General features: G+C 37.6%; 1 protein-coding gene across 1 annotated transcript; it reads right to left on the bottom strand.

Moving 5' to 3' along the window:
• Positions 1 to 273: 273 nt before the first annotated feature.
• Positions 274 to 715, bottom strand: LOC149180325 (aquaporin PIP2-5-like). The gene is made up of 2 exons (XM_089418160.1): positions 524 to 715; positions 274 to 432 (listed from the first exon to the last, which is right to left on the bottom strand). Exons 1-2 carry the CDS (start codon positions 626 to 628, stop codon positions 322 to 324), a joined length of 216 nt encoding a protein of 71 aa, XP_089274286.1. The 5' UTR covers positions 629 to 715; the 3' UTR covers positions 274 to 321.
• Between the last annotated feature and the right edge of the window lie 12,991 nt (positions 716 to 13,706).

Here is a 13,706-nt window from a genome sequence, read left to right as displayed (position 1 = left end):
ATAATCCTGACATTTCTGGGCAAAGAAAATACGATAGCTATGAAAATGCCAAATAATGACAAGAATAACACTGTTTATAAGACACAATCCTGACATTAGAAATGTTTGGCGGACAAAATACGATTGGAATCAACTTGCCAAATAAGGACAACAATACTTTTTGCCATCGTATCAAATTTATTTTAGCATCTATTGATGCCTATTCTAAGATTAACATCCGGCGTACGTGAAATATTGGCCCCTCAAAACATACAACATCTAAAAGCAAACACAATTTTTACAACACAAATGCATCCGCATGAACAAAGTCCAGTTTCTGTATTAAACATTGTTGGGTTCCTTGCTGTGCCATTTCAGGGATGCTCGGATAACGTATTTGTGAAATGCAGCAGCTACCGTAGCTCCAATAAGAGGACCAACCCAGAAGATCCACTGCAATGTAAGAATCAAAATTTAATTCCATAAAATCTGCAATACTGATAAATAGAAAACAACAGAAAGGAGACTATTATCCTCTTCTTACATGGTCGTCCCAGGATTTCTTATGGCCATAAATCACGGCTGCTCCAAAGCTTCTGGCAGGATTGATGCCCGTTCCAGTGACGGGAATGGTTGCCAAGTGTACCATGAATACAGCAAAACCAATTGAAAGCGGAGCCAAAGCCTGCGCCAATCAGTATATTAGCATCTATTAATAGATTAAATAATCAGTGTATTATACATAATAATAAAATTGCTTACTGCATACACGTTCAAGAAATGGACAATGATAACGTACAGGATACATAATTCTACATAGTACTCAGTGAGGCTGTTGGAAGTTATACGACTGGAATAGCTCGACATGCACCTGGCATGGCTCAACTCCATTGTTGGAAGTTATGAAACTGGCACAATTTGACATGCAACTGGCACCGCTAATTAATAGAAACCAGCTCTGAAAAACATCTAGTATTAGAAATAATAGGTTTTCGGAAAAGAAAGAACAACGTACGAAGCAGAGAAAATTTATTTTGCCTTTTGCACGTTTTCTTTTATAATTCTCTTTAAAGGCAGAGAAGAGGCGAAGTAATATAAAGAGCGGATCGAGGTTCCGGATGAAAATTGATCTGATAACATAAAATAAACGCTGACCTTCAGAACTCTGTATCATATTACCAACGTGGCACTAACATAGGAACAAAATAAAGAGTGTACGAACATAAAAAACAGTTGGTAACCTCTCGGACAGAGAAAGATGTGATGTGCCAAAATGGAGGCGAAAGGGAAAAATCCTTTTCTGCTTGTGACCGCTTCGGATCACTGTAATTTAAGTAAAAAACAATTAACTTTTAAGTGAATTTGTTCTTTTTTATAAATTATTCAAATGCAATTAAGAGAATTTGTTTTTTTATAAAAATAAAATTATATTTACATAGAAAAATATTTGTATAAAATTATGATTTCTTATATATGATGAAAGAATGCGAATTTTACAAAAAAAAATGTCGATTGCAAACATTGAAAATATTTTGAAATTAAATTGGGACCGACAGGAATGAGGTCAATTTTTCTTTCCTCAATTCTATTTAATCGATTTCAAAATATTCTAGAAATTAAATTAAATTAAATTCTTAATTATCCTAGTTTTACTATAAAGCATAACATATCAACGCATATATTTTGATGCTTTCATTCTGTGTGTGATCCAGGGATCAACTAGTGGTGTGATTTGTCATTGTTATGTATATTGGAATGGGATTATTCCTTGTAATATTATAGGTATAGTGTTTATTTTAAGAATTTGTTTTTAATATTTAGGGGTTGATTACATTTAAATGGATTTGAAAGATTTTTTTAATTAGATTGTATGATTGTAAAGATAAGAAAAGTTCATTCAAAGAAGAGATTTATTTTTTGTACCAAGTTTTATGTATTAGTTTAAAAAAATTTACTCTGTTCAATACAGTTTGTTAAAGGATTAAGGCTGGAAACCCATAACTTATTGTTATTTTTTTATTAAGGAATTTAAATAGTTTGTTAAAAGAAATGAAATAGTTACAAAACTCTTTACTCTGTTCAATACAGTTTGTTAAAGGATTAAGGCTGGAAACCCATAACTTATTGTTATTTTTTTATTAAGGAATTTAAATAGTTTGTTAAAAGAAATGAAATAGTTACAAAACTCTTTAGACAGTTAGAGACAGTGGCCCATCTTTCCCCCTCAAAAAAGGGAAAAGAATAGGAAAGAGGCGAGGGAAAAGAATAGGAAAGAGGGGACACACAAAAGTAGGAGAGGTTGCTCAACGCTAGGGAGGGAAAGAAATCTTTGGCTAACAGTTGAACTGGAGAGGTTGCTCAAAAGTAGGAGAGGTTGCTCAACGCTAGGGTGGGAAAGAAATCTTTGGCTAACAGTTGAACTGGTATGCAAGGCTGGACTGTAGTCCTGAAGCCCAAGGTACCAGACTATAGTAGTCATCAAGCCCAAGATACTAGACTGTATTCACCCAATAACTGGCCCAATAACTGTCAGGGGCGAGAAGTGCTCAGCGGGGGACTTAGTCGCTGGGTGGTGAGACCTTCAAGAAAATACAAAGTATCTATATAGAATTATATATGAGCGGAAGCAGATAAGTGACAAACTCCATGATTATTATTCATTCCTAGAAAAACATTACATAACCAAGAACACACGATTATCATCATAACCATATTATCAAGTATATTCTGTAGTTAAGTAGATTCTATTGTTTATTATGGTTAAGTTTTCATGATTAAGGTAAAGTATTGATATTATATTGTTAAACAAATGCGCTGGAATATAAATACTGTTAATTTTATTACTAGTCTAACCTGCTTACTCATACGTTCCGTAATATACATAGCTCTAAACAGTTCCAAGCCATAACAGGGAAAATGATTTCAAAACCCCTTAAGATAATTCTTTTACCATCAATTTTGAGATAATAGCAACAAAAATAGTTTAAGAATTATAAGAAAAAAATACTCTCTAATATCTTAGAACAGTGATCCCAAGCATAACACCAAAATTTACAAGACCGTTCGAAATTATAATTACATTAACCTAATCTCTTACATTATTACTTCGAAAAAAATTATTATTTATTTATTAGGGTTTAGTTATTAAGATTAGGGTTTTGATTACATAATATTTTTAAGATTTATATTTATATTTATTACTGAAAAATTGAAACATTAATGTTAACCTATACTGTCTATGTTTACTAATGTAATTATGATAATATAATTAAAACAAAAACTATTATATTTCTATATCTCATAACATCAGACCTAAAATCTGTGAACTAAATGTGTAATTGACAGTTGAAATTAATTTGATTTTAAATTTTGATTAACATTCAAAAGATTAACATTCTAAATATTAACATTGCAAATATTTTGAAAATCTATATTCAAGATAAAAGATAGCCATAGTAAACAATCCCTTCTGCTATGTTGAAAATGTTACAATTTGGATAATTACATTTGGTCGTCTATGATTTTTTATATTACATCTGCATTTTAGTAACTCCATACTGCATTTTGACTCGTGGAATTTTGATTTTCTTTTAAGTGGAGTTTTGAGTCATCGCTATTTGATTTTTTTAAGTGGAGTTTGAATAAAATTTCGAGGAAAAAATCGGTTTACTCTAAGTTTAGCTTCATTGAAAGTTGGGTTATATGAAAAGATATAAAAATCTTCCTTGCAGCAATTTGAATTATCATTTTGACATTTTTTGCTGGGATGTGAACAAAATATTGAGAAAATCTTTTTTATTTTAATTAGGGTAATTTTAAAAAAGAGCATTTCTGTATTAATTGTAGATGTTGAAAATATTTCAGAATTAGAACCCAAAAAAAATAACAGTGAATTGAAACGACTATTCTTAAAAATCTCTAATAAATTCAACGCTTTCTAATACTAAATTTGTCCCTATTACAAATTCCGAAAATATCCCAGAGATATAAAAACCAAAGAAGGCTACCTGCTGATCAGCTGCCTGTCTGAGTTTCCAGTGTCTGCATAAACACTATCGAATTGACTACAATATGAGCTAACCGGTTCCGTGCTCTGCACCACTGACGATTCCATGCTATAAATGAGAGAGATCGTAATGTTCCCAACGGAGGTGGGGTCTAAACGTGAAAAGTCCTTATCAAACAAAGGAAATATCCCAATAGAGTGCCAATGCACCCTGTCTACGAAAACGAAAATTTAATAATGCGGTACAATTACAGTATAAGAACTTAAGAGCTGGCCGTGATTCAGTATAAAGCCGGCAACCAACCCGAACAGGTAAGCTACCAAAACAACTAAAATACTTATGACATTAAACAAGACCGAAGGAAAACTCTTCAATTCGCAAACCGCCGGAGGATTTCATGGCAGAACCAACCTGAGGACAGAAGATGAATTTCCCTGTTAACAACCCACCCATCTGAATCCGCACTTTTGGAAAAACGCATGACAAACTGCAATGGCAAGTTAGAAGTTAAAGCCATCTGAGATTCTTAAACAAATATTAAACCGGAAGAAAAACGGAATGCTACAAGCCCAGGTAAGAAGCCGCACCGGACAAGGGAGAATCGAATACCTGGAAGAACCATGCAAAAGTTAGTGCCTGTGCATCTACTCAGGCTGGGAGAAACAGAGGAATACCCATTTCGAAACTCTGAAAAAACCCTTACCTCTGCGGGAGGGCCATCCTCTTATCGCTGTGACTCTGCTGGAGGAAACAAGGTAGTAGTTGGAGAACGTGGCTGCAAACAAAGACAAATAGATTAGAGGTATTCGTTCAGGCGATGAATCAAACCCGAAGGTAGAGTGTTGACAGTGTATTCCCTTGACACCAATGGAACGTACTTCTATCTCTAATCGGAATTGAACAGACTGGAGCTATAACTCATAGACATCCACTATTTACCTCATAGAGTTGGGTTACTTCATGATATTATACACAATACGCTGCAAGCCACAGTTGGACACCTTTATCAATGTGACTACATGCAAAAACACACCTGGCCTCAACCCTGCATGCAGAAGCGCAGTTGTCCTCAAAATAAAACCTAGGATATGATCTTCAAAAAATTATATAACGAGTTTAAAGGTCGAACTTAGGTTAAAACGACAAAGTAAATGCATTGATCACTTAAATCTAAAACGAGGTTGCAAAATAAAACTTAGTATACGATCTTCAAAAATTTATATAACGAATTTAAAGCTCGAACTTAGGGTAAAACGGCAAAGTAAATGCTCTGATCACTTCAATCTGCATTGGTATAAGCGAAGCCTGCAATAAGAGGTCCTTTTTTGCCCAGCCAAAAACTTTGGTTAAAATCTTGATAGACTAAAATTGTCATTTTAAAACATTGGTTAAATCATGATAACGCAAAAAAAAACATGGTCAACTAATGGATTAATAGGCGGTCAACGATCTATCGATCGCTATAGTCCAGGCAGGGACTAATAAGAATACCAATATGAAAAATTAAGAAAACTGAGTTTTACTATCCAAATGAATCTAAATCCAAAAATGGAAGCCTTAGCTAATAAAGGAGTCCATTTGGATAAAAGGGATATTGGTTCAAGATGAGCGTAGAAGTGTTTACAATCCTTTCCCATGAAAAGTGAAATCAAAAACCAAAGAATGGTCGTATGGATGGATTCAAGAGGAATAGGAAAGGGAGTTAATATTCAAGTAGGTCGACGGTCTCACGTCAGCGCGCACTCAAGTCTCGCAATCTTTGAAATTTGTTATTTTGCAGATTGGCGACTCTGATTTATTGTTAAGCTTTGGGCCCATGTAAACACTTGGCTCATAAACATGAAAACAAACATAGACTGGGACAGATGGAAGTTTGATTACGTCCTTCATAAATGTGGGAAGGAGTTGAGATATGAGGAGAAGCAAGTGCGATTCTGGTACAACAAATTAATGGAACGGGCATAGAATTTAGGCAATTCTTATTTCCACCTCTATAGCAAAGTTAATGCTGTCTGACATGTAAGGGGAATAGGAGTTGCCTTGTATTAACATGCCAAAGTCAACTTTGAGGGAAATATAAATGCAAAGCAACTCCTATTCCCCTTACATGTCAGACAGCATTAACTTTGCTATAGAGGTGGAAACCATAGAATTTCATAGTCCTCAGCTCGGATATAGAATTCCTTACCCAGAGAATGTACAACGCAGGATGGGGGCGTTGATGATGGCGGGCATACCTAGGGATTGGTGGGTGAATCCATGCTTGAACAACAAGATTAAGGCTCGACTGGCCATCAGTTTCTCTGTAGTAGTGCGACTCGCGAGTCTAGAAAACAAGATTAAGGCTCGACTGGCCATCAGTTTGTCTTTAGAAGTGCGAGTCTAGAAATTCAAGATTCTAGTAGGTAAAGATAGTTGCGCTGTAGAAGAAATGGAGACGTCATCTGTCTCGGAGAAGAGGAATTTATTTGTTATTTCTACTACCTCACAACAACAATGGAGCATATGTTATCCTTGTTAAACAAACATGGGGAAATGGAGGCCACCTGGGTTCAGGGTCGGGTCCTTTTTCTGACTCAAAAGAATGACCTTCTTCACACCAAACTTGACAGACTCTAAGCGAAACTCGATATTTTGGATCTTCGCCTTGCAAGACTTGAAGCCTTGAATGAGAATGGTGCAAAAGGAGTTAGCCTGGACATGGATAGGAAAGAGGCGTTGGATGTGAACCATCTCGTGGCTTCAGACCAACTGAAGAAAGATGAATAACGAGGCGGAAGATACCCAGGCCCTTGCTCCAGCGCAATTAAGGAAAGCTTATGGTGAATCTGTTGAAGTAATTTCAGAAGTTGGTTCGAGCAATGTAGGTTAGTTTACACTCTATTTTAGATTATGTATTTCTAAGATGTCTTAGTCTTAGGAATATTTTGGAAGGTTTTAAGAACATACCAGTTTAGATTTGCAGTATGTAGAAGGTGTAGTAGGAAGAAAAGGTCTTTTATGGATATGTATGTACTCAGAAGTTGAAATTTTGTTGAATCTGTAAAAGGAACTGGCTTTGAAGCCAACATTATATATATATATATATATATATATATTTTAAAAAATCACAGTAATATTAATAAAAATATAGTTTATATCTTCGATGGGGTGAGTCCCAAGACAGATGACAGGACAGAAGGTGCTCCTCCCTCACACGAAGCAACAGACAATCATGGTTTGGAGTAATTGCGTCTTGGGAGCCTGCCTAACTAAGTTTATCGATGCAGGACAGAGGTTATTAAGCAGGGTAGAAGAACCATTTGGTATTCTATTATGCAAAGAAATGAGTCTAGGTACTGGGAGAAATAGAGCTCGTGCTGAGGATAGATTCCTCAGCTCTTTATCCCTCTTCAGTTGGCAAGACAAGCCCGAGAATCAGGCCCTATTCACTCGCTAGATCATTATAATTCTCAGTCTCTGGTGCAGTCAGTTGGCTTGGGACCCCAAGGTGGAGAAAGGTAGACGTTGGGAGAACTGTGGTGAGGACAGAAAGCACGAAGGCATTGTTGAAGAAGCTGGCGCAACTTTCAACTTGACGCAAGCTTCCTCTCGGGTAATTCCCTGATTGATTGTTTCTTTTTAGGTACTTCTTGATTGTTTCTGTGTGGAAAGGAGAACCTCCAGGCACTTGGTGTTCCCTGACCTTGCTCATGCGGGGAAAAGGAGTAGGTCCTTTCAATACTCTCGGTGGCAGAGGCTTTTAAACTCACCATCCCTTTGGCTGGATGTCATTGAAGTCAGAGTTGAGCCTTCAATTCGAAACCTTGTTGAATGTGATGTAGTATGTTGTAGCTTCAAGTTGGCCACCGACATAACAATAGTCATCCAGGAGTTCAACATAGGCAATATATTTCCTTCTAGTGGCACGGTAAGAAGCTTGAGGAGAGGTGCGCCGCATGTTGGGAGGAGTTCCTGTGTGGTAGTGAGGAAGGCCATACTAGCGGGGTTTCAAAGTGAAAGAAAGTCTTTCCAAATGTTGTGGCAACGAGGATGATCAAGGAGGGATGGAGGAAACCAGGGAAGAGAGGAGCACGAGGGGATAGATAATTGGATCCTCCAATCAAGAGCTCGCATGGCTGAGTGAATTTACTTGCCCCTTTTGACTCTATCGAAGCTCAAATTCACATGCTCCAACGCACAATTGATCAACTATCACAAGCTTATAACGAGGATAATGTTGAGTTGGTTAGTTTCTTGGCTGCAATCTGCTGGAATCAGCGCCGCATCCTAGACCGACAGGCCACACTGACCAGAGGCTTCTCCAGGGTTGCATGGATATCTTTAGACTCCCAAAGTTCATGTGGAATCTCACATCCACTAACCCTTTCAACACCCAGAAAATGTTTCCTAAGCGGACGTCAACCTCGCCCTTCATAGGCACGGATGATTACTACTTGCCTATACTTTTTGGTAAATTTTGCTGATGGTGGGCTATGGATGTAATGAGGCCTGTAAAGTTATATGTTTGTATATGAAGGTCCACAAATCTCGTCGGAGTGAGGCTAATTTTCCACTCTCACAAAATTCAAAGTTCGTCATGATGTAATATTTTTATGATATAATAAAAAAATGTTGAATATACATATATGATTTAAAATAATAGATGAATGAGTGTATTGTTAAAGTATTTTTTGAGTGATGGTTACCAGTTTAAAATTTTTAAAATTATTTTATTGTGTGATCTTCAAAATAAAAATACTAATAATGAATTAAAAATTTTAATATTCAAAATGAATTTAAAAACCCTAAATAAAATTATAATAAAAAATGAAATAAAGAGGTCCCAGGAAGGGGAGGGATTATCTTGAATCCCGAAGAGCACCAAGTAATAAAGTATGTTTGGGATCTTGGCAAGAGAACAAATAACATGGCAAAAATGTATGGACTTTTGTTCGATCTTCAATTAGCCAAGGATAGGGAACTCTCCAAGATCACAATTTGGGGAGACTCCCTTATCACTATCTAGAATTTGCACAATGGTTCTCTTCCAAAGAATAACCATTTGAGTATTCTTCTTCGATGAATCTTGAGCACCTTGGATTCCTTCTCTATCAAGGCTTTCTTCCACATCTTATGAAATCAAAAAAGGAAGGTTGATGAACATGCTAATCATGCTTGGCCACTTGAGACAGGACAAAGTGACGTCAATGGAAAGTTTGGATGGAAAACTATCCCTTGAATAAATCAATGCAGGTCCCTAATTATCTCATCTCCTTGGTCATTCTTAAGCTTAGGATAAAAAATGTAAGTTTTGGGGGAGGCACTAAGGTACATTATCAAACATTATATTATACCCCCTTTTGTTGTGCAAGCAGTCCTTTTTGTGGACAGAAAATATCTCTCTAGTCCTATGGGAGGATCTAGCAACAAACAAAGACAAATATGTGCAAACTTTCCTAGTTTATACTAGAAAACAGAAAGGAGGATAGATGACCTACTTCACTATGATGCTAACGTTCATTAGTGTCGTCCTTGATTCTTCCACTTCCAAGATCAATCTCCTCTTCATCGTTATGGATGAATACCTGCAAGGAAAATCACGTGGAGACAATAAACGCATACATAGCAAAAACCATTCCGATATAAACCATATAACAAACCAGTGAGTATTATAATAAATTAGCAATGATTAACACATTTATGGAAAGAAAACACATAATATATTATTAATATATTGTAAAGGGAGTATTACAACCACTTAAGCCTTGATGTTGGAAACCTCCTTTAGGTGAGTTTCCAAGTCCTAGTCTTAACCTTCAAGCATTTCGTTCTCCTCAGGAAAATGGGCAACATTTGGGCATAGTTGGTGAGCCCTAGTATTGCAGTAATAATGCTGCAACCCCTGGAACTCCCTTCTTTAATTTTATCAACCCGGTAGTTCGTAACAAACTTGGAAGCGACGGTGCTGTATGCACAAGTACTAGCTCTTGCCGCAGCTGTCACTTGGTCAGCTGGCACAAGTCCGCTAGGAGCTTAAGTCAACTTCTATGAGCTCTTAGAAGAAGTTTTTTAGCTGGTGGATGAAAGCTAACTTAAAGGAATCTAATCTAATTGCGGAAAGAAACTGAAAGCCAAAAAGAAACACAAACCCTAATTCTACCAGCTAGTCCTACTGATGCAAGAAAGAAGATGCAAGCTACTAAAAGAGATGCCATTAACTTCTAGGAAGGTAAAATGCATGTGTCTAAGTTATCATTATCTAAGGAAAACATCTTTCTGTATTTTTGAATAAGTTGTCAGAATTATCATGCATGCGATTTAACTGTTTTTCACTGTGCAGAGGTGGATTGGCGAGAGGAAATGCTTGGAGGAGGTCAGGAAGGTTCAGAGAGGGCCTAAGGGGTCCCTAACACCCTTCTAGAGAGTTTCACAGAGTTTGGATATCAAGAAACCTCATTCGTGAGTTTCTACAGGAAGTCTGCAGGGGTTCTACAGGATGTTCTGGAATTTCTACAGGATGTCTGTAATTTTTCTACAGGATGTTCAGAAATGGGATTTTGGAGGATGGATGGAGGAAGAAAGATGAAGGAGTGGGTATGGAGGTGAGATAAGGGTGTGAGGAGATCCAGGACTTTGGTGAATGAGGCTGAAGAGTGGCTAAGGCGATTGGGTTGGTTCAAAGATAAGAGAAGCAATGTTGTGTGAGAGTATAGGAACTAGGGCAGAGTGAGGTAACGTGGCAATGGTAAGGCAAGGATCTGAAGTAGAGGGTGGAGCAGGTAGGTTGGATGGAGTACAGGTAGATGGAGAAGTATGATAGGCGCTCTGCAAGTTATTTTTCAAACTGAACAAAAAAACAGTTGGAAAACAAATGACCTAATTACTTCACTCTAATCTGACTTAAGTAACAGCAAAAGGAAATGGACAGAAGTTTATTCGCAATGAAATACGTGAAATAACTATGCAACTAAGCAATCATAAACTGGAGCATTTAAACACAACTAATATCAACGTCTGCAAATGAGAATTCCAACACTAATGATTGCATGGCAAAGCAAAAACAGTGTTTTTGTTGGCAGCAATGTCACCTTTGTCCCAGCTCACGATCCCACTGAGGGAGAGGTGAGATCAGAGGTGCTTGAGGCCTTTTTCCGAGGATCCTTTCTATTATTAACCTATCAAATCAATCTGAACATGAAAAGCTACTTTAATCATCAAAAACAACCTAAATAACAAAACAAGATTTAAATCTAAATAGCAGATTTTATTCTAAGAATGCAGCAAAGACACATGAAAGTAAACAAAGGAGGTACTGGGCACTTGAGATGGGCCCAACCCCAAGAGCTACAGCCTCCTAAGAGAGATTTAGAGCTGGTGCAAAGCTGGATTCATCTTTATTGATCAAAAGAATAGTTACATTCCAAAAACTGTTTACAAGGGAAACTGAAAAATGTGCTAAAATGCAAAGCTAATCTACTGACTAAAATCGAACTACAAACTAGCTAACTTCTGCCTACAGAGTGACTAACTGAAATGAGGCCCTAAGCCCTCTTATTTATACAAATTGAGGACCCCAACAACCTTCCTAAACTTTAGGAACTCAGCTGCCAAAACTTGTAGTTAACAGCACTTTTACTAGCACTTGCTCGGCTGCCCTTGTGATAATTGATTTGGTGGCCCTTGAACTCCGAGCTGATGGTGGAAAATTCGAGGTAAGGGCCCATAAATGAAGGGGACACCTTCCTACAAATCCTCTCCCTTGTTCTTTCACGAATTTGGCTGCCAAGTGCTCATTAAAACCTTTGATTTTGTCTCAAAATTGACTAAAAATCTGCACAAAGCACCCATTAGACTTGTTGGCATAATGACTAACCCAATTCACTCTATTAGCATAAATATAATAAAAAACATGAAATAAACTAATGAGAATGGTAGATTAAGTCGAATTAGGAGGTTGAATGAGCCCATATAATTATCCATTTTTGGGGCTCATCATCACCCCCTACTGAAAGTGTTGCTCATCCTCTGAGCAATCAATCTATCTCCTCATCTTTGATGGCCTTGGTGGCCTCCCTGTCATGCCAAGCTTCTGAAGTGATGTCCTCTTCTCAGTCATGAAACCATGCTTTTCTCTCTGCTTCTTCCCACTGTCTGTGCTCCTTTTCCTAGAGAATTCTCAGCTTCCTGTAGAACTGTCTCAGCATCTTATAGAGAGGCATTTGTGTCCAACATTTTCATTCTTTCTCTCCAGGTGGATGTCTGCGGGCTTCTCCGTTCATAGGTGATGGATGCCTTGGAGGGAGACCTCTCCTTTTGTGTAGTTGGGGTGTCCACAATCGTGATTGGTTCTTTTGACGATTTTTCCTTCTACTGCCCTTTTTCCAGACTCCCTGTAGAAAGCCCTGTGCTCACTGTTTTCTGGCTTCCTGTAGAAACGGTTTCACATGTTTTGGTCTGCTTGGCTGGATGTGGCTCTTCCTCCTTTTTTCCCTCTTCTTTTGTCTTCTCTGTCTCTGTTAGCTTGCTTCCTCATGCTCTGTTTTGGCTTTCTTCTCATCTTGTTTAGCTTCTGTCTTCTCTGCTGTAGTCTTTTTCTTTTCTGTTCTTCCTTTGTTTTGCCCTCTGCTTGAATGATTTGTGCTCCCTCATCATTGGTTTTTTCACATTTTTCAGGCCTAATTCTTCCCTAGAATTGCATCGATTCTTTTGCATAAACATGCAACAAATAAAACTGTTTGTTTTCTTCCTCTCTTGAAGCTAGAAATTTTGCAAAAACCCGTGTTTTCTTCTAAAAAGATAGCTCATTGCCCCTCTTGTAAACTTGTTATTGCTCCTGGAATTTTTGTGTTTTTCACAACAACAACTTCCAATTTTTCCTCTCTTCAAACTTTTCCAACTTGAATTTGCTTCTTAGTTTTTGAAAAGAAATCAATTTTTTTGACAGATCAGAGAACAAATAACATAGTTTTTTTCTTATAGAAAGTGGAAAGTCTTGCAAATTCATTCTTTCACACAGGTTTAGTTCCTATGGTTGCATCTCTCTTTTCAGAAGAAGGTGAGAAAGAAGAATCCAGACTTCGAATGCAGAGGGAAAAAAGAACTGTGTAGAACTCAGAAAATATGCAAGCAGACTTTTCACTTTTTTCAATGTGCAGGCAGACTTTTCCTCTCATTTTTTAAATTTAATTCTGTGTTCAATTCACCATTTTGCACCAACAAATCATGCACAATGAAGTTTCCCCAATCCTACCTCGTTTGGAGCTTGAAATTCGCCAAAAATCCCAGGTTTTCTTTCTGCATGGTTGTTTTCTGCGTTTCCTGTAGAAGACTTCCTGTAGAACAAAACTGCGCTTCCTGTAGAGCCCGATAGGCGGGAATTTAAAAAAACGGCAGAAATCTCGAGAAATCAGGCAGGAATCTTGCAGAGGACCACTGGTTAACTGATCTGGACGTGGTGGACGCGTGCTCTAGTTGTGACCGCAGTTGAATAGAGGGTGGTGAGAGTCAGTCGAGCATTTTTGTAATTGCTGCGTGATTTGTGGTGAGGGAGTGAAGTGGCCAGGTGTACGTGGCCACATGCAGACGGTAGTGTTGTTCATGAACTGTATGTTTTCCCCCTGTAATCACTGCCATCAATTGCACTGAGGTTTAAACGGCCAACACTCCCGGTTGTTTTAATTTTCACGTGAGTCGACTGTCCACGTGTACTGCATGACTTCCGGCTGAGCGCTAGAGAAG

The sequence above is a fragment of the Pinus tabuliformis genome, chromosome 3_2 (genome assembly GCF_031772625.1).
Source record: "Pinus tabuliformis cultivar Carrire ecotype Pingquan chromosome 3_2, CPIR1, whole genome shotgun sequence".
NCBI lineage: Eukaryota > Viridiplantae > Streptophyta > Pinopsida > Pinales > Pinaceae > Pinus > Pinus tabuliformis.
Note: the sequence above shows the minus strand (reverse complement) of the source record. Positions and strands in the feature narration are given on the sequence as shown.